General features: G+C 43.5%; 1 protein-coding gene across 1 annotated transcript in view; it reads right to left on the minus strand.

The window, feature by feature from the left end:
* Trank1 (tetratricopeptide repeat and ankyrin repeat containing 1) overlaps positions 1-21839 on the minus strand; it is an 87671-nt gene that overhangs the window by 30989 nt on the left and 34843 nt on the right. Inside the window, exons 4-10 of the mRNA XM_052187091.1 lie at positions 21396-21514; positions 19641-19724; positions 19271-19409; positions 17773-17904; positions 14750-14920; positions 1821-2075; positions 228-404 (exon numbers count right to left, since the gene is read on the minus strand). Coding sequence (XP_052043051.1) covers positions 228-404; positions 1821-2075; positions 14750-14920; positions 17773-17904; positions 19271-19409; positions 19641-19724; positions 21396-21514 — 1077 coding nt within the window. The remainder of the gene's footprint in view (positions 1-227; positions 405-1820; positions 2076-14749; positions 14921-17772; positions 17905-19270; positions 19410-19640; positions 19725-21395; positions 21515-21839) is intronic.

Consider the following 21839-nt stretch of genomic DNA (forward strand, 5'->3'; position numbering starts at 1 on the left):
TCATAAAAATACATGGAAAGTATTTGTAAGCTACTTACAGCCAACTTTAGGACTTAACACCTGCCCCCCTCCACTATAATCTGATCATTCACCATGATATACAATGTCACTAGATCTGGTCAGGAAACAGGCTTTTTCACATGTTTTTCCCAGACAAGAGCACAAAGAAACAGTTCTAATATCTAGCTTCCTCCTCCAGAAACAGGCTGCTTAAGACAGAGGCTTACCGTTGATGTCCAGAAAGATGTGGAGCGCTGCATGCAAAGGAGTGTCACCTTCCATGAGAGAAACACTACGGGGGTCTGCACCCCTGGTCAAGAGAAGAAAAGCCAAGTCGAAGTCCTCGTGTCTCAGGCACATAAGAAGCGGCCTGTCCTGGCTGCCTTGGAGACCCTCAGGCAATGCTGGAAGGGGAGGAGAATGGGAGAAGAGGCAGAAAGGAGAGCATGAGGACCCTGGAAGGTGGCAGACTTTCTACCAGTGAAGAAGGCAAGGTGCCCATCCGACTTCCAAGATGTCCCCCCACCTTTCTGAGCAGTAAGGCTTCCCAGGCCCTGAGGGAAACCCTGCCCCTCAAGGATGCTGTTATCTCGTCCTGCTCCTCCCATCGCTCCAGTCCTTCCTCTAGTCCTACCACAGGAGAATGAGGACAGGGAGCAAGAACAATGGAAACCTTAGCGCTCCTACCACCACCTGCCTGACACAGTCCGAGTCAGGACCTCAGTACACTTCCAGATCGTTGCTTCTCCCTCCCTGGCACACCTCCACTCCGCTCACCACCTCACCTTTTGAGCTCAGTCCATATTCCCTTTGCACTGCAGCCTCCATAACCTCCACCCGGAGGCAGCCCATCCCTGTAAATCTGCAGCCCTGCTGTACTAGCACCTGATGCTGGAGATGATCTGTGAGTGTTGGCTGAATCAAAGAATAAAACAGGAATTCTGTCACAGCAGTAATTTCTGAGAGAGCAGCACACACAAGGAAGAGGCTCAAAGAAATAACTCGTAAAAGGCGCTCCATCTCCCTGTGAGTGGAGCCAGTGTCTAGAGGCTCTGTGCTGAGGGCAGCAGTGGGAAAGCCAAGGATCAGTGTGTTACTACTCTCTATGAAGGATTACAACACAAAAAAGAAAACCACACAGCTAAGGTACTCTCCCAAAATCCTGCACACACAAGCTCATTCAATGTGTAAAGCAGCTCTAAGAAATACAGAATGTTGTTATTCCCATTTTATAAATGGCTAGAGGTGTGACAGCCTGCTCAAGGCCACACACCTAATAGACAAGAGTGGTCATGTGGGGAATACAGGTAGGAAGAGGCTGGTAGTTCTGATTTTTTTAAAATTATAGCCAATCTAGCACAATTTCCTTCCTACACATTCCAGACACACAGCTAACCAATGCTCTTTACTAGAGCATCCAATGTTTCCGTCCATGAACTACTTGGATATTTCTCTATAAACAAGCACCATAAAATCCCAGTCTATTGATTAGGAAAGAATGGTACAAGAATGGGCAAAAGTCCACATGATGCATCCAGGGCATAAAACGGGTTAGCCAAAAGCCAAGGTGAATCGACCCCTGGGACGGAGCAAAGGCTAAGGACCCTCCACACGCATGGTGCTTCCCACATACAAGAAGAATAGGAAAGGTCTAGCTGGGATTCACAAGAACACGGCATTCCTCAAGCCAACTTGCTTTAACCCTTCACTGTTTTACAAGGAGGTACTGGGAGGAAAAGATGGATTGTGCTGGTCTCTTTAAAGGAGGGACAGCTGGTCTACAGTTGACACTGTCCAGACAAGTCATAGAGCACACTCACCTCCGCTGTCAATCAGGCGGCTCAGAAGCTGGGTCTTCCTCTGGTCCCAGGAGCTGAGATGGGGAATGACGGTACAGATGTCCAGGTCTGAGAGGTCACAGTCCTTGGTGAGGCCATTTCTGAGCTGAGGCTGCCCGCTGACTTTGCGGGTGAGCAGCAGAAGTACTTCAGGCCACTTCTGTCTTTCCAGTAAGAATTTGATGAAGGTGGTAGCACAGTCTCGGTTAACGTCACAAACCAGGCCAGCAGGAATTTCTTTCAAAAATAAGAATACAAAAATGGTTCATATGATTTCTTTTCCTCACCCAAATACAATCCTATACAGACACATAAATAAACTGGTTTATAAGTCAAAACCTTTAAGCACTGTGGAAGTTTTATGAAGGAATAATGGATTACTTTGGACAAGTTCTTTAACCATGAAGGAACATCAAAACAGGCACTGACTCAGGAGCTCAGGATCAAGACTAAAAGTCATCCAGTGAAGAAGACAGAGCCCAGAATTAAGATGTTTTTGAAGACAGAATGCTTGGTTCAGAGCAAATACTTGAGTTAGGAAAGGTGTACCATTAATTTCTCCTAACATTGAGAGTATACGCTACTCATAAACACTGAATTACAGGGCAACATGATAAAAGAGCTGAGAATCCGAGAGCTGCTAGAGATGAGACAGAAGGGAGGGCCTTCGTCTTCAGTCCTTACTGTGTCATTTCCTCAGTATTTCCATCTGGCCTTGGGTGTGCAGACATAAGCTGATGACTGTCCCCTTTCATTATATTGGTGAGTCTTAAGGTTAGAGAAAATTAAATATGTTTCCTCACTAAGAAGACGACCAAATTCACTCTATAAACTAACTATATAGATGGAACTGGCAAGACGGCTCAGTGAGGAAAAGTACTTGCCACCAAGCCTTATGATTCGAGTTTGATCTCCAGGACGTACATGGTAGAAGAAATGACTCCCACAAGTTGTTCTGTGACCTCTACATGCAAACTGTACTGTGTCCCCTAACCAATACAGAATTGTAATCTTAAAGTGACAAAAAATAAAGAATGCCAGTTAATCTTAACTCATTCATGATTTTCTTTTTTTCTTTCCCTGCGCCTCTCCCTCAATCCCACTCTTCTTTTTTGGTACTAGAGATAGAACAAAGGGTACGTATAGGAACATATAGGTACATATAGGCACATATAGGTAGGCACAACCACTGAGCTATACTCCCAGCCCTTTTTGGTTCATTTGTTTCTTAAGAATTTTTTTAACTTTTTACTGTTTTGCGTGTGAACTCACACACGCACCCCAGTCACACTCATGTCATCACAATCTTGGGGCCAGCTCACCTGTAACCCCCACATCCTGGGCCAGCTCTACTGTGGTCCCCAGGCAAGGACCAGAGCCTGACGAAGGCCAGGGGCAGGGCAGCTCTCCTGCTCTCAAGGCCCCATGGCAAGGAGTGAGGACAGGGAAAACTGACCCTTTAAACAAAATTATTTTGAGTTGCACAGGCTGAGTTTGAATGTACTATGTAGTTCCGGTGGGGCTCCTCCTGCCTCAGACCCTTAAGCAGCTGGTATTGATTATAGGTATGTGCTACTGCTTTTGTGGATACTGTTGAATTTCAAGTGAACAAACAAGATTTTAGTAGATCATATAATACTGGGGATATATTTACACTGGAAATTTTGTTTATCTGAAATTCAAATATACTGGGCATTCTGTACTTGGTCTGGCAATCATATCACTGAAAAAGCTGAATAAGAATAAACCACTCCAAAAAAGGTTCCTATGGTTTCTCTTCTTCCAACTAGAACAGATGGGAGAAATGAAGATTACTCAAATAAAATAAACTTGATTTACACTTCTTGGTTTTTGCTCCCCATCTTTGTCTTAATCTTTGAAATGAATATTCATTTAATACAACAAGAGAAATTAAATATAGGTTAGTCTATCATCTTTCTTTAACAAGGATCAGAACAAAATATAAAGGCAAACTTTTAAAATAGAATCTGCTCATGTCTTCTGGCAGCAGCACACTCCTGCAGAGGGTAAAGGAGTTAGGTCCGAGACAGTACTGACTGTCACCTTGATCCCAGTTGATAAGATCAACTTATCGAGCTGATGAGATAGAAAATGAAGTCTGGGGGCAGGATACTCAAATGGTTTCAAGAGGGATACAGGGCCAGGCGGTGGTGGCACACACCTTTAATCCCAGCACTTGGGAGGCAGAGACAGGCGGATTTCTGAGTTTGAGGCCAGCCTAGTCTACAGAGTGAGTTCCAGGACAGCCAGGGTGACACAGAGAAACCACGTCTCAAAACAAACAAAACAAAAACAAAAACAAACAGACAAAACAAAGATGGATACAGGTGCACAGATCTACATATGCTGATAAGCCGGAGCTTAGAAACCTAGACCTGATTCCACTAAGTCTAAGACGAAAGCTGGCCAGAGGACAGGCTGGGTTGAAGATGGAAGAAAATGGGTCCAGGTGACAATGAAGCCAATTGTGACATTTCTAGCATATAAGTTAAAAAATATTTTTAAAAACAATTTAAGCCAGTTTGAGTTGGGGGAAGGGGTGCTAGACAGAGGGAGCACAGCAGCACACACAGTCCTCAGAGAAGTCAGGAGATCTGGGGCCACAGATGAGACAATTGAAAGGTCTTTCAAGAAGTAGCATTACCACCTGTAGTCTTTGGAAGAATTTTTGCCAGACTCCAATAATTTAAGTTTTACTTTCACAATGCTGAGGAAGTATAGTGACATTTTTTGAGAATTCTGGAATTTTGATTTCTTTTAAAACCACAGAAATATTATAAGAAAGTGTGTTTGTCTTAGTCCCAGGTGTAGGGATTGGGTTCTATTTTGAACTAGCTGAAGCAGCCACGATTGGCCTCGTGCTCCAGCAGAGGCATGGTTTTTCCAGCTACAGATAGTTTCTGTGATTGTGCTGACATGTGGAATTCTGTGAACTTTTCAGAGAGTGTATAAATCCTAGAGCAGCAATAGGCAGGGTTGATAGTTGTTGGTTGGCTGAGGTTTGTTAGTAGTTGTGCTCAAAGAGGAAAGAAATTAGATCCGAAGGCCTCTTGTCTCCCCCCCTCTATCCTTCCTTCTCTCCTATCTACTGATAGGGGATGAAACTGGAATAAAGGATGGGAAAAAGAAGAGCCCACAAAGTAGCAAATACCAGCTACAAGTTAAGTTTATGTGAGGACAAGTCAGTTCATGCTTAGGCCCAAAGACTCCCTCAATGTGATTTGCCCAAAATCTAAAAGGCCTCAAAGAAGGTAGTCCCATCCTAGGGCCTGGAGTATGCCATTTATCCTTGATCCATTAATATATAAAACTTGGCTAACTTTACATATAATCCAACTTACCTAACCTCACCTAACAGCTACCGGGCAAGAACATTTTAGTGAGGGAAGATGTGCTGGCTACAGTATGCAGTTGGCTCCTAGATGAAGCAAACGTGGAGGGGACAGGGGGACAGTACCAGAAACAACCAATTAGTCCAAGGTCACACATCTGACTAATGGTGGAGCCAAGTCCAGTACAAAGCTTCAGCTCTAACCACTGTGATGTGTGACATACCCTGAAAAGCATTTGGGATTTTTTTTCCAGGCTGCCTTTCTTGAATTCTCAGTAAGATTTATACTTCTCACCCTTAGGAAGCTGATTCAGGGATTGAACTCAGGGCCTTATACTTGTTAGGTAAGCATTCTACAACTGAGCTACATCTTTAGTCCCCCCCCCCCTTTTTAAAGAAGGGCCATTCTAAATGTGACAAATGGTGTCCCTTAATGAAGGCTGCAGGTGTCTTTTTATTATCTAAGTTTTCTGTTCCTGTTTTCAAAATTTCCACAAGCTTAATATGAAACAAAAGAAACATCAGAAAACAAAATTGCTTGTAAGCTGTAATCAAAGATTTTTTTTTTAAGTAAGCAAGAAAGGCAGAATGAAAATATACCAAAGTGCCAGGCGTGGTAGCTCATGCCTGTAGTCCCAGCACTTGGGAGGAATAGGCAGGCAGATTTCTGAGTTCAAGGCCAGCCTGGTCTACAGAGTGAGTTCCAGGACAGCCAAGACTACAAAGAGAAACTCTGTGGGGGGGGGGGGGGAGGGCGGGGGCGGGTGGAGAAAAGAAAAGAAAAGATTAATATACCAAAGTAAATTAGCAACAGATTGGCGTTGGTACACAACTCCATTTTTACAAATTTTCTACAGTGACCATATTTAATAAATGTAAATAAAAATATTTGAAATCAAAATTAAAGAGAACTTCTGAGATTGCAATAGAGCTCAGAATTTATCAAAAATAGACACAAATCATTTCAAAAAGAGACTTCAGTTTTACCCAAAGTCTATCACTCAAGGTATAAAAGACAAAACTAGTAAGTTTTATTACACACAGTTGGCTCAAGCTAACATATCAATCCCAATTTATTAAAGAAAAAGAAAAACAAATACCTACACTTAGAATAAAAGACTAAATGATCAGTTCAGAGATACATTACATGGGAAATTAGTATTTGCTTTCCTACATTTCATGCATTTTCTTTAAAATATTGGCTTACAAAAAAAGAGGAAACTATAACTGGCATCCTAGATCCATGGCCTGAGGCTGCACTCCCTGACAAGGAAAGCCCTCCTGGCAGCCCGCAGCCGGCTACTGCTGGACCCAAGCTCCTTAGGCAAAGCCTCAGGGGTAGGGAGGAGACCACAGGCAGCCCCAGATAAAGGCTCCATCTTGTTCCTGGTCCTAAGGCCTAGCAGCAGCACCCAAAGCACAAGGACATGATGCCATCTGGTGGTGGCCACCAAGAGCTGTCAAAGACAGTTTTATAATCCTAACTGACCAAGAGTAAAGCTTTATTGTTCAAAATGGCATTCCTTGGTGACTGGTGAGAGATGCAGAATCTAGTGTCCCTTTTAACTTCACAAATCAGAATTTGCTTGCACATATGTGCATATGAACATTGAGAATATCTGGTCTTGAGAACAATAGAAATATTTAGCAAAATCATTTGATTCTCCCTTAATGCCAAAGACCACCCTATCCAAAGACCATCCTATACAGTCCCGCCAACAGTAAACAGTGTCTCCATGACTTCCAGTAAATGGAGAAAGCACTGTCGGTCCTATTACATAAGTTTATTCATTCATCCAGATGCAAAACAACAAACCCTCTCCTTACAGTACTGAGTTCAGGACCATATTCATAAAAACCACTTGTGTAAAAAACTCAATTGCACATCAGACTGATCAAGATGAATTCATGAGCAAACACAGGGTGGATTCTCCACTACAAACTAGTACTTTTATTTGTCCCCTCAAATGATGACAATGAGGAGGTAGGGTGTTGTGGCCTGGTGCTGCTCTTGTGAACCAGTCCCTTCATGAATAAGGGAGCCAATTACTGGGCGAGTAAGCGGGACTTCCGGGCTAGACTGAAGGAAGAGAGGAAAGAGTTAGTCCTTTTGGAACCTGGACAGCAAAGGGATAAGATGTAGCTGCTGGAGTTTCCCGGTATCATGGTGGATCCGCAAGGATTCGTCACCAGAGGAATTAGATTTTAATAAGGCTTACAAGACAAGGTTTTAGTTGTTGCACCCAGAGATTGAGTTACCATTGTTTCTGAACTAAGTTTTCCTTCACAAGGCTCCTCTGGGTTCAGGAGAAAAAGGTACGGCAGCAAAGCGTGGGTTTGCCTGAGGTGCTCCACAAAGGCTGTGAGGGATTTGAAGCATGGGATTGGCGTGGTGGCAACTCGCCAGTGGGAACCTAGCGAGCTGGGTGGATAGATTGTGGAGTTCAGAGTCAGAATCCCCACGAGATAAAAACAGGTCAGCCATTGCCCACAAATGCTTGGCTGGCCAGGGGCAGAGGCACAAGTGCGGGAATGTGCTGGTTCTACTTTTTAAACAATTCACTCAACAATTCCCCCACAGCCTTTGTGGAGCACCTCAGGCAAACCCACGCTTTGCTGCCATACCTTTCTCAACGCAGGGCCCACAAAAGTAGATTCACCTTCACGCCAGTACCCCAACACCCTTTTCCTTGGGTTCTTCATCTTTTCAACTACTGCTTAGATAGAAAGGCCTCTTGAAGGGCTAAAATTTAAAAGTAGTCAGATACAGTGACCACTACCTTACTTATATTAAGGCTAACTAAATAAAGGTTAATGTTCAGTTCTCCAGATACATAAGCCATATACACTAATAGCCATATGTGACTAATGGCTATCATGAAACTAGAGATGCAGATCACGTCCATCTCCTCAGACGTTACAGTACATGGAGCTGATCTAAAAAAAAAAATTCCATTCTCATAGTTTTTAAAAGTGTACAATGGAAAAAGTCTTAAAAACAAGATAAATATATGTAACTCCAGGCAGCTATATATCTTCAACATGTCTGCCCGTGTGGTAAGTCATCCTACTCAGAATTACATTCAAGGATAGACTTAGAGAAGACTCTGCCCAGGACACTTTGATGAATACAGGAGAACTCAATTTACAAACCCTTCCTGACACTAACTTCGTTTTCTTGCTTAATTGGATCCTTTTGTATTTTCACTTCTAATTCTGTATCTATTGTCTTTCACTATTTCATCATAGCAAGAAATACCTTCATGCTCAATGTTATAACATACCTCTGCATAATCAATATCTAGCACTGAGACCTGGGTCCAGTGAGAGCTGGAGCCAGTGGAGCTGGGACCAATGAGAACTAGATCTTTGCACTGGACTGCAAACACTGCAACCAGACTACTGGGGAAACGCCTAGCAGTCCTGGAGTACTGCATATCCTCTGCATGCTTCTCCGACAGTAAGTACAACTTAACCCTGATGAGCACAGTGAAGACCAGCAGAGGCCACTGAACCTCATCTCTTGGTTAATGTCAGACCTACTTAATGTCAGAGAAGAGCAGGAGGAAGGTTGTGTCAGAGCTAAGGTGCGGCTCAGAGTTAGAGCACTACTTAGCAAGGACAAGGCCCTGGGTTCCAACTCCAGCATCACAAAAAATAAAGCCTGACTCATCTGACAGATAAGATGCTTTTAGGGTTAGATGATGTTAAAAGGCTCCATTAAAAAACCATATTTGAGCTATTCTAAGAAGACAAGAATTAATATTTTGTAAACATGTCAGTCACTTTGTATCTACTAACAGTCACTTTTTGTTATCTTAAAACTTCAAAATTCATAGGCAAAGTAATCTCTTTGGTTACTTTAGATCTCTAAAATTGTGAAGGCCATTCTGAAACTGAAATTATATAAACAAGCTATCAAAAAGCATATCACAACTGTTGGTTAATTACACTACCTTACAGGGGAAGAAAAATCTCAATTTCTTAAAACATGAATACATTTAAAAACAAAACCTGGTATATCACAATCTGAAGTGTGAACATCCATGAGGTAGGAGGGAGGGTTGAGATTCTACAAATGTCTCCCTCTTATTATTATTATGGCCTCAAGAAAACAACAGAAGGGACTTTAAATTAGTAAGTAAACATTAAAACAATCTCTTCAACAAAACAGTTTTCCTTATGGAAGTTGAAGAGCTGGCCCAGGGGTTAAAATCCTTCCTCCTCCTCAAAAGTACCCAGGTTTGATTCCCATCTCCACCACACCGGCTCAGTAACCTGTGACTCCAGTTCAAGGGGATCTGACACCCTTGTCTAGACTCTTGGGGTACTACACATACATGGTGCACTTACACCCCTGTAAGTAAAACATTCACACCCATAAAACAAAAATAATAAATCTTTCAAAAAACTCTTGTCAAACTACCTATTTCAATAATCCTGAGATGACATCAGACCATCTCCTGCCAGCTACACACTCCCATAGCAGCCTTCATTTAGCCATTCAAGGGAATGGGTCTTTCTGAGGAATTTAAATACCTCCAAGATACAAACAGTAACCATTTCATCTAGTCTTTCATTCACAAATATAAGTAACAGAAAAATCAGGAGACAGTTAAAAGAAAACAATAGCATCAGAGAGAAGCAGGAAAAGGAACCAACAAAAACTCAAAAGTACCATAAATAATCCCAGGGTGGGGGAGACATTCTTAAATGTAATCCAAGGAGATGGAGCAGATAACAATGAACCACTCACTATGGCAAGAAGCAAGCTGGACAGAAGGCTCTGCTGTTAAAGGCACTGGCTGCTCTGCTGGAGAACCTGCTTCAGTCCCCAGTACCCACACGGCAGCTCACGACCAGCTGTAACTCTAGTTTCTGTGGATCTAATACTTTCTTCTGGCCTCTGAGAGCAGCAAGCACACCGTGGTGCAATGATATGCATGCATGCAAAAACAGTCATATACATAAAATTTCTCAAGGAAAAAAATAAAACAAGAAAGAATTCTTAGAAATTAAAATAATATTTTTTCCAAATCTTAAGACTGTAGGAGTAAACAATGGGAATTATAAAAGGAAAATCTGAAGACCAAATCAAAACTAGATTAAGTATATGTATGTGACAGAAAAGTAGATAAAGATACAGTCAGCAAACTTAGCCAATGACTCAGCAGTGGAAAAGGGAGGAGGGGGTAAAATGACAGGAGATATTTTCCCTGAGCTAGGAAAGACAGATTAAAGGGAACTAAGAAGCACCACAAAAGAATAAGACCTCCAGCCTGATATATTCCAAGGAAATATCAGAACTCAAGGCCATAGAATGTTCTAGAAAAAGAAACAAAACGGCATCAGACTTCTGATCAGTGGCAATGGAGGCTAGAAGGAATTTAAATAATTTTTTTCAAAGTTGTCACACAATTTTATAAAATATTGTATAAATCTAAAGATATAATGGACTCACAAGTACAACAGAAAAGGCTGCCATTAAATGATGGCAGGTACTAATGGCTAACTACAGAGCTGGTGACAAGACAGGGCAGGGCAAGTTGCTGTCAATAAAATGGGATAACTGTTAGGATTCTGTCTAAGCTCTGCCCCACAGTTACCTGGCAACAACCAGGTATGTCTGGCCCACTATAAAAGGGATTCTTGCCCCTCCTCTCTCTCTTGCATCTCTTATTCCCTCACTCTTAGCTTCTCTCTTGCCTCCTCTTGGGCTCTCCCTTCCTCCCCCCCCTCTCTCCACATGGTCACAACCGGCCTCAGGCCTACTGAGGCACCCCCTTCCCCCCACACCACTGTAGAGCATATTCTCACACCTTTTTCTCTTTTTATGATCACAACATTGGTGCCTTGTGATTCGGATCCAGAAACTCTGCAGGTTTACGTGCCGTCTCAGCCACAACCATGCTCACTAGCCCCAGTCTGGTAAGCTCCCCGTCCCCTACTGGACAGAGTGACCATCTGCTTGATCCTTTGTATTTCTTGAGCTTGGAGCTACTCCTGTGCTGTCCTTGAGGACGTGAGACCTTCAGTTTTTCACTGACCCTCATTTTAGAACTTTTTCTCTTAAGTTGAGATTTCCCTCTCTTTCTCTCGGCTAAGAATTCCAGGCAGGGCCTGGATACCCTCGCATGTCTTGCTCTTGGGTCAGTCTGTTATCTCTCTCTCTCTCTCTCTCTCTCTCTCTCATTTGTGGTCCTTGGGTCCAGCCACCTGAAAAGGAGTCTGGCCCCTGGCTCCTCCATAGAGTGGTGCCTCGCAGACACAAGCGCATTGCTAGGATACGAAACAAGCTATTTTAGGTCCTTACTCTTCTTGCCCACTGATGGCCGCAACTTCCACCCTGCAGCTGTACAGACCTGCAGTGCCAGCTACTTGTTCCCATGCGCGCGTGCCGCCTCTGTCAGACAGGTTCACATTTTTTGCTAACAGACTGCAGAATCCCACAAACACACGCCAGCCATATTAATTGGTAAAGAGTTTCCCCTGTTGACGGGAGGGACCCTTAGGCCCAGATAAAGCCTGGCCAGCCTTTTTTGGGCTAAGGGTTGGCTTTTAATGCCCAGTCCATATGATTGGCCTCCTGGCTGACATTCATGTTAGGACATAGCCCTTGGGTGACTTCCCTTCTTGAAAGCAGTCTAAAATCTCTTGAGCTCTTGCAGCTGTCGAAAATTCCTGGGTCAGGTTGGATTGCTTTCTGACATTTCCAGGAAATGTTGCCACAGGGCCCCTAGAAATTGCTCATGATGACCTGAATTTCTAGTTTGGTCGTAACTGTGTTGCTGAAAGTGTACAATCTGTACTTAGGACGCTGGTACAGATTATTCAGTAACTTCCCTCCCACCCTATGGGTGCTAAATTGTCTTCGACCATATATTTTAAGAGATCTTCACATATACTGCCAGAAGTCTGGTAAATGATAAAAGGCCCAAGCCTTACCTATCCGTGCTCCCCCACCCCTGGCTTGTTCTCATAGACTATGTGTTCAGTTTGTGTCACAGGCCTAAATCTGCCTGGACAAACTCATTTTCCGTCACCACAATTTTATGCCACTACTGCCAGCTCTCTTATTCTAAGATTCTCATTCCTATTCTATCTTGACTACTGTTATTCTATCCCATGCTCAATCTTGTCAGAAGTTTGTTAATTATTAAATTTATGACAAACAGAATTCCCAAAAGCCTCTAACAGTTTCTCCCACGAGATCTCAGAAGACATAGACACCACTACAGGATGCTGCTGAGATTGTGTGTGATATAATAATCACTGAAGAACGCAGTGGACAAGACCGGATACCTTGAGTCAAATGACTTAGCTAAACAAAGGTAAGCCATTTATCATGCTATATGTATCCATTCCACAGAGGAAAAGCCCTGCATCTCCTGCGCTTGAAAGATAGACTGACAGCCCAAGTCACCGTGGAGACTGGAGACCACTGAGAAGTGCTGGCTCCTGGAATCTGTCTTTTTTTTTTAACAAATAACTGCTAAAGTATTGTTTATTCCTTAGACTTCTGACAACTAGACAGTTATCTCCTTACCTAAACTCTATTTCCATTAAATGCTTCATATTTCCTCTTCTTGCTATGCCGCTGTCCTAACATTATCTGAGTTCCTATAAATTTGCCTAATTCTAATAATAAAATATTCCACTACACGATCCAACTTTTTAATCTTGTTCCTTTTGCTCCACAAAAGGCTCATCTTATAGACTGTTCATGTGGTTAACAACATGTTATCTCTTTAGTAAACTTGTTAGCTACAGGAAACCTACCCAGATCTACCTCTCATGGACCGAAAAGGCCCCATCCAGACAAGTACATCTGCCCAAAGTTCCCACCTACTACCTATTCCAAAGGGTGGGATTCCTCTGGGTTTCAATTCTACATCTTAAGAAATTTTTTTTCTCCCAAACATACTTAATCTTATTCCCTACCTATACTAATATGGCTCAACATCTCATCAAGTCCAGGTGCTTACCATATCCAGGGTAGCTCCAGAGAAACAACCTTCAGAGGTTCCAATCTCCTATCAGACACAGACAGCTTCTATCGAACCTGTTCTTCTGACCTATCCTCAGATGGCTCCCCAGAACCTGAACAGCAAGGAAGCAGCCAACTCTCCTGAGACTGGACCAACATCCCCCATACCCATTCCTCTGTGTTCCCCAGAGACACATCGCCCCCAATGTCAACATGAAGCTGCCAGATATCACAACAACCCTTTTCCTGCTTCTCCATCACCTCTTTTTAATTTTTCTTTTTTAATTAAAGCAAAATGGGAGAATGTTAGGATTGTGTCTAAGCTCTGCCCCACAGTTACCTGGCAACAGCCAGGTATGCCCCTCCCCACTGTTACCTGGCAACAGCCAGATAGATCTGGCCCACTACAAAAGGGGCTTCTTGTCCCTCCTCCCTCTTGCATCTCTTATTCTCTCACTCTCAGTTTCCCTCTTGCCCCCTCTTGGGCTCTCCTCCCTTCCCCCCTCTCTCCACGAGCTCAAGACTGGCCTCGACTGCTTCTCTACTCTTTCCGTCTCTGCTTTTCTCTGCCTCTACTACCTGCTTAATTCCCTTCCCCATGCCCTCAATAAACTCTATTCTATACTATACTGTCATGTGTGTGGTCTCTCAGGGGGAAGAGATGGCTCGGCATGGACCCACTGAGGCACCTCCTTCCCTACACCACTGTAAAACATATTCCTATTTCTCTTTTTATGACCACAACAATAACTATATCCACATTAGCAAGCAATAGGAAGATAAAGGCATTCTCAAACACTCCATAACTTTACCATCCATGCCTCCTCCCTGAAAAACTTGAGTAGGTATTCTTGAAAATCAAGAAATAAATCTATAGGTAACAAGAAGTATAAAGGCCATGCATGAGTCCAGGAGCTGTAAGGAGCACAGTCCGTCTACATTTATTGAACAACACTGCTTAGAAAAGGTCACAAGACAGCTGGTGATTCATTTCTATGGACCCAGCCATGAGGTTTATTGTAAGAAGAGTAATATTTAAAACAATCACAATACCATGAAAATGCCACCCACTGGTTTCTGATTTTAGAATCAACCCATAAATGAAGCAGGAAACATTTAAAGAATTCAGGATAGAAGATGAACAGTACAAATGGCATTACCACACAAGCCCAGCAGTGGCACTGGTACAACCTTCCACTCCGTCTTACAGCAGTCTACCCAAATCAACACTCAAAAAATAGGGATGTAGGTATATTTTGAACTGTCAGCAGCGACCGTTTCTGAGAAGTAAGCTTAATTTTGGCTGCCTCCTATTCTATATGGTTTTCCCATGTACAAGCATGGTGGAGGCAGGGGTCGCCCACACTGTTCAACTGTAGAAATGGTCCAAGAGCATCATAGAGTTATCTCATGCTGTCTTTACAAAAACACAAACACATTTCTGAACACTGGAGGGGAAAACTTTCACTTCCACCTACCCATCTGAAGAAAAGATAAATCAATTTATATCTAATATCACAGAACCAGTTTCCCAACACCTCCCCACAAAAAGTTCATTCATTGGAGCTGTACCTGATAGGCCCTTAGAACTGGAAGCCAGCTTCTCCAGGTGACTGTTGATTTTGTCAATAGCTCTGAAGTTCTTGTTCCTCTTCAGAACGTCCACAACAGACCGAGCATGTCCATCCAGCAGAGTAGGGTCTGCTCCAAAGCTCAGGAGCATTTGCACATCTTCGGTTTGTCCTAGGGCAGACCAAATTGAGAAATGGGGACACTTATGTCTCCTTCCATAAGGAGAAGTCCCCATGAGTGCTCAAGGGACTGGGGTCCCGCTTATTTAAGCAGCCTAAACTGACAGCCTTGGGCAGTACACCCAACTCCCCCAAAGCAAGGAGTCCTGGTGTGGAGTGGGAAGGACAATAGCTTCTAAGAGGTTCAGAAGTGCACTCCTCTCTACCTTTCTCCCCTCTCCTTGGCAACAAGCAAAGAGAGGGGGAATCTGGTTACTAGGCAACAGTTACAGCTATAAGGATAAGAGCAAGTGTGACTTCAGATTTCTTTATCCCCTGGAGAAGAAGCAGAATATTGTTCCAGAAAAAATACATGTATTTATGAAATATAAAAATAAATATGAACATATACATGCATACACACACACCCACACACACACACACACACGCACACGCACACGCACACGCACACACACACCTACCTGTCTGGTAACAGAATGAAAAGGGAGCAATTGTTTTGGCATTAGGGTTTTGTTGTTGTCATTGTTACCCTGCCCAGCCCCAGCCTTCCAGCTGCCAGCTCCATCTGTGCTCTGATGTGCCTATCTGGCAAGCATCAGCGTGTCTCAGCGATCACAAATCTGACTATGTTCAGAATGGAACAAGTATGTCCCTGAGGTGCACAGGACTTACACAGGTACAAAGAGTTAAATCAATGCTCACCTTCACCTCCCCTGTGTAACACTTACTAGTGCTTACCGGCTGATGGCTGTTACTTGGGCATCTCTAGCCAACTATCAGCCCACTCCCTGTGCTCTCCTCTACCATCTCTGTACTCACAGCTGCCTCCCTCACTATACGGAAAAAACAATTAAAAACATATACTTCCTATTCACTGAGATCTCACTGTATTAGGCACAATACTAAGCACTAAGATTCCTGACCCATGATGTCCGTATATTCCATCATATTTTAATCTAGGTGCTGCTGTAAGGAGACTCTGCAAGTCGCCAGTCAGCTAACCTTAAAATAAACTATCCAGTTGAGCCTGACATAGTTATAGGAGTGTCAAATGCCAAGGTCCTAGATATCAGAAAGGAAAACCAAACATCAAAGAAACAAAGATGAGACGGACGGGGTGCACGGGAAGTTCTTCTCTGCTGGTCTTGAAGGCCCAGATGCCACAGAGTGACTACATATGGCCTGTAAAAGCTCATAGAAACTTCTGGTAGAAGTTTAGAAAGGAAGTTTAAACCTTAGCCTAGTATCTTAGATTCTCCCCCACCAAAATGCCTGAAAGCAGACCTAGCATTTCAGACACAGCCAAAGTCAACACTTTGAATTCAGCCTTTCCAAAAAGATCAGTAGAAGACCCAGTTACATAATGCTAGACTACTGACTTACAGAACTGTGAACTTAAAAATGAGCATCAAACAGAGGGAGTATCATTGTAAACCACATTGATGATACTTCGTTACACAGCATAGGACACTCAAAAAATTATTATAGCTTACAAAAGAAGGAGGTAAAAACCTACCATCTGTAGGTATCAAATGGACCATGAAAACTAAGAGGTGCTTGCTTTCAAAAAAAAAAAAAAAAGCTGACAAGATGACTCAGCGGTACAGGCTCTTGCCACTAAGGCTGATAACTCTGAATCCATCTGGTGGAAGAAATAGAATGAACTCCCAAAAGTTGTCTTCTATTTATGTCTCTCTCTCTCTCTCTCTCTCTCTCTCTCTCTCTCTCTCTCTCTCTCTCTCTCTCTCTCTCTCACACACACACACACATGCACAATAATAATTAGAAATTTAATATATATACATGGTGTTTGTTTTTCTAAAAAAATAAAAAAGCTCCCTATTTCCAGTGTGGCTTGCTGTCAGAAGATTCCAGAACAGCCTGGATCACAAGTCTGCTCAGGTGAGCACCTCACCAGGTGTGAGTGCCACCACTCCTGTCATGGGTACTCCACCGACTAAGGCTTCATTACCACTGAAATTGTGAGGGAAATGCCCTGTGTTTGTTTTGAGTCAGAGTCTTACTGTAGAGCAGATTGGCCTCAGATTCAAAGAGACCCACCTGCCTGTCTCCCCAGTGCTAGGATTAAATGTATGTGCCAACACACATGATGCAAAAGAAAGAAAGAAAGAAAGAAAGAAAGAGAGAGAGAGAGAGAGAGAGAGAGAGAGAGAGAGAGAGAGAGAGGAGGGAGGGAGGGAGGAAGGGAGGGAAAGGAAGGAAGGAAGGAAGGAAGGAAGGAAGGAAGGAAGGAAGGAAGGAAGGAAGGAAGGAAGGAAGGAAGTTCTTGTATAAGCAGAAAGCAAATCCTGATGGGTCTGAGTATGGGGGAAGTAAGTGCCACCACCACAAAGCTGTGGAAGTGACCAGCTTTCCTCCTTCAGTGTCTAAGAAGCCAACTTCTCTTCAGCTATGCCCGTCTCTCTTATATGTGGCCAGTATAGCGCCATGTGTGCCAGGCTATAACTCCCAGGCTAGGTTCTAAGGACCATGAAGACCATGTCAATGGCCTGGTTTACAGTTTATCTCAGGCAGCCTACACAGATTTGGCTAAATAAATAAGTAAATAAATAAAGGTACTTTGTAGCATATGGTAAAGGTGAGTATGGGGCAGGGAGGGATGTTCTTGAATCATTAACCCCACCCCCAGAAACCACTTAAAGCCCACAGAGCACCAGAGCCAGGGGTCCTCCTCTCACTCACCTCCTTCCTGCTTACAGCCTGTTCCCCCAAACATATTTAATTTAAGGGATGGTTTGGTCCTTTGAGCCTGCCATGAGTTGGTTTTCTGATGTCTGCAGTCACTGGCCTACAACACACACCCATCGCAGTGTCCCTACTCACGCTTGATGGTGTATCCTGGGAAGTGGGCAGCAGCAACATGCAGGACGGTGCAGCCAGCGTCATCTCTGTGGTTGATGTGCTCTTTCCACTCCGGCTGGTAGTCCATTATCCACCGGAAAAGCTGACTTTCCCCTGGGCAGAAATACGTTGCAAATATTACTATCTATATAAAATCAGCACAGTGAATCAACTGTATGCCCTCCTAAGGAGAGGAGAGGCATGCATTTCATGATAATCTTAGGTCAGGACCCCTAGAAGCTTGATAGGAATTCTTGCTTGTGTGATTTACTAAGTGAGAAAAACTCAAAAGAAAGGGGTGAACAAATCAGCAGGCAGGGCAAGGGAAGGAGCTAAGGCTATGCCCTCAGCTGCATCTGGCTCCAGCATGGTCAAGAGGACACAGGGCAGGGTCTTGACCTTCGAGACACAGGAAATTGTCTGATCTTCATTTGAAAATGGAGTCCAAGATAGCACTGCTTTTAGTCGGGCTTTACCTTAAATGTTTGTCCTCCAATCTCTGCATAAGCAGAAGGACAGTGTCATGTACAAAATACCGAGTGCATAGACTAGATAATGGGGGAACAAAAATAAAAGATGGAAAACTTAAAACCCAGGGCCCTGGCCACCCCGATTCTCTCTGGGAAGACAACACAGCCTAGAAGAGTTAACAGAGCTCTCTCGGTTCCTTCTGGTCCAGGCGGATGTCAAACACCTGACAAGAAAACCCAAGTTTCTATCTGGTGTGGTATAAGTATATGTGTGTTAATGATCGACTCAAATATTTAACATTTTAAAACCAAATGATGAAGCTTTAAAGAGTCTATTTCATAAACATAATGGCCCTGTTAGGTCTAGTGGCACTTGCCTATAGTCCCCGGGGCTCTGAAGGCCAATGCAAGAGGAACGCAAATCCAAGGCCTGCCTGAGTTGCAACGTGAATTCAAAGCCAGATAGGGGAACTAGCAAAATATCTCAAAATTAGAAAAGAGTGTGAGGGTGAGTAGCTCATGGGCAGACAGCTTGCCCAGCATGTGTAACAGCCTTTCTCTATAGCCTAAGGGAGGAAGAGGGAGGGAGGGGAGGAAGAGAGAGAGGAGAGTGTATGCAGCCCTTGACAATACAACCAGCAGCATCAGTATTAGCCCATGTTCTTCTCAAGGATCCCCCAGCACAGTCCCAAAACACAGCTGAAGGCCCTCTAGGCGAGAGAGAAAAACATGTTGAGGGACAGAACCATGCAAGCTGCCTCTGTCTCAACAGTTACTCTGTCCCAATCCCTATCTGGGACAGGGATTCTTACCCTTCTGTCTAGACTCTAAAAACACAAACTCTTTGCAAGCTGAATCTCTGGAAAGCACGAGGTGCCAGGAGAAATAAAGACGTGGTGTATATGCTGAAACTCTGAACCGACCACCTAGTCTTCCTTCATCAGATCAGCTCTGGTTCTGAGCTATGGCAGTGTTGGGTCGAGGTGTGTGTGTGAGGGGAGGGCACTCACTCGCTTGGATGCAGAGCCGCATGAGGGCGTGGAGAGGGCTGGGTCCTATGGTTTCAATGTTTGCACCGATGGAGATGAGCCACTGAACCAACTTGGGCACTTGTTCCAGCTTCTCGTAAAGCCCAATGAAGACATACTTCTGGGGAAAAAAACAACATACACTAACAGAGTCATGGAAGTTACCCCATCGATACTAAACTTGAGCTCCATCATCCACAAATTTTTGAGCCAGTGAAACATGAATTAATTATGCTCTGGCCAAGAACAGCATGAATGGCACACCTACGACAAAGCAGCTGCTGGGGAGTCCTTAACACAAGTGACATGACCTCCCTCCTATAGAGACACATTCCTAGAATCACCCCCTTACCTCAAAAAGACTTTGTAGTGACAATTCAGAGACACGGATGTCGCTTGGCAGCCTGTCTTTCTTTGCAGACAACAGTAGAAATGACTGCTTATAAGGAAGAACAAGAAAAGGTTGGCATAGTAATATTTATTACCCACATGAGTTATTAAAACAGAAAGGTTACTGTATGAGCCAACAACAATCAAAACACAAGCTTCATCTACTTTTTAAGCTACTAGAAAGTTTGTTGGCCCGAGCCATGGTAATCAGTCTCTCTGTCTAGCTATCTTCCTGGCTGCCTGTGAGCAAAGCTCTTTCCATATTCCTTCACAACCTGCTAGGAACAATATTCTCTAATAATCAAGCAGCATGAGATGAGGTGAGGGCAGTCTGATGTCACACAGACCTAAAGTTTCAGGCTCTACATGACCATGTCTAGAGATATAACTCTAGCATCCCTCCCTCATACATGTTGCCACCAATGGACTAGGATGCCAGGGACTGAAACTAAGGCCATAGTTTGCTAGCAGGTTCTTTCAGTTTGATTCACGATTAATGCCCACCTTCCACAGACCATGTCTGTGCTTAGTTCTAGGTAATGCACCCAAAGCCTTGACAATCCTGACTACTGGCCTGGCTTTTACAAGATGCCCCAGTCCCCGATATTTAAAATATCGGGGTGTGTGTCTACCTACACATCACTACAACTAGATGTTGGTCCTGCCCCCTTAGACTTATTATTATAAAACTCCTTTACTCAACAGTTGAAGAGATGGCTCAATGTTTAAGAGCCCTAGCTACTCTTCCAGAGGACCAGGGTTCAATTCCCAGCACCCACATGGCAGCTTGGAACTCCAGTTCCAAGGATCCCACACTCTGACACGCTCTGCTAACTCCTGGGTACCAGACAAGCATGTAGTGCACTGACACACATGCAGGCAAATAGCATAAACATTAAAAAAGAAAGAAAACTTGCTCGCTCAGTGATTAGCACATTGTAAAACTCCAGCACATACTATAATTATCACTAGGTTCTATTAACCACTCTTTTTAAATTCTCAGCAAAACCCTAAAATATTAACTCTGTATGCTGCAACTTACAAATGAAAATCTGAGGCTCAAGGGAGAAATTATCAGCCCAAGTAGTAAATGGAGGGAAAAGCCTCAAGGACACCTCCAATCTCATTTAGGTGTTAGCATCTCTTAAAACTACACAGAAACCTTTAGTTGGGAAGATGGCACCCTTGGTAAAGTGCCTCAGGCAAGCAACAGGGTCGAGTTCAGATCCCCAGCACCCACATAAAACTCCAGGCACAGAAACAGGCATCTGGAACGCCTGCCGAGGCAAGAGAAGACAGGCCAATCCCTGACAATCACTGGCTAAGCAGCCTATCTGAACGATGGGCTCCAGGTCCAGTGACACATCCTGTTCAACAAAATAAGGTGGAGAATGATCAAGAAAGATACTCAACATCAACTTCAAACCTCCACACAAAAGGACGCACATGTGCACAGGCATCTGAATGCACATATGCACACACAGAGAAGTACACATCACATATACTATACACAACACACACATAATCACACAAAGGCACACATACAAAAGGTGTGCATGTGCACACACACCTACACAAAGAATAAAAAAATAAATATTTTTATGAAGTTATTCTGGTATTAAGATAAACAAATAATACATTACTCCCTTGGTGTCAAAGAAAGAAATAATTTAATACAGTGTGTGTTTTCCTAGTAAGCATCACCTCCTGTACTCACATGCCATAATCCTTTCTTTGCCAACTTCTCTATTACAGATTGCCACACTTCTGTTGAAAATCCAGTAGTGAAAAGGTGATCAAAGCAGGGCAAGAAACTCTGCAAAACGATGGAGTCACCTGAAAGAAAATTCCATAGCTTAGAAACTTTCAAGTGAGGGAAGTTTAGAGCCCTGAAGAATGGTTCCCCAGTGAAGACCACACAGAGTCAAATGATTAAGTTAAGGTTCTCAGAAGTAAAACTCCCTTCCAAGTAGAAATCCCTTACAGGGCTGAAGAGATGGCTCAGCAGTTAAGAGCACTGACTGCTCTACCGAAGGTCCAAAGTTCAAATCCCAGCAACCACATGGTGGCTCACAACCATCCGTAAGGAGATCTGACCTCTTCTGGTGTGTCTGAAGACAGCTACAATATACTCACATACAATAAATAAATCTTAAAAAAA

This window comes from Apodemus sylvaticus, chromosome 7 (genome assembly GCF_947179515.1).
Source record: "Apodemus sylvaticus chromosome 7, mApoSyl1.1, whole genome shotgun sequence".
Lineage (NCBI taxonomy): Eukaryota > Metazoa > Chordata > Mammalia > Rodentia > Muridae > Apodemus > Apodemus sylvaticus.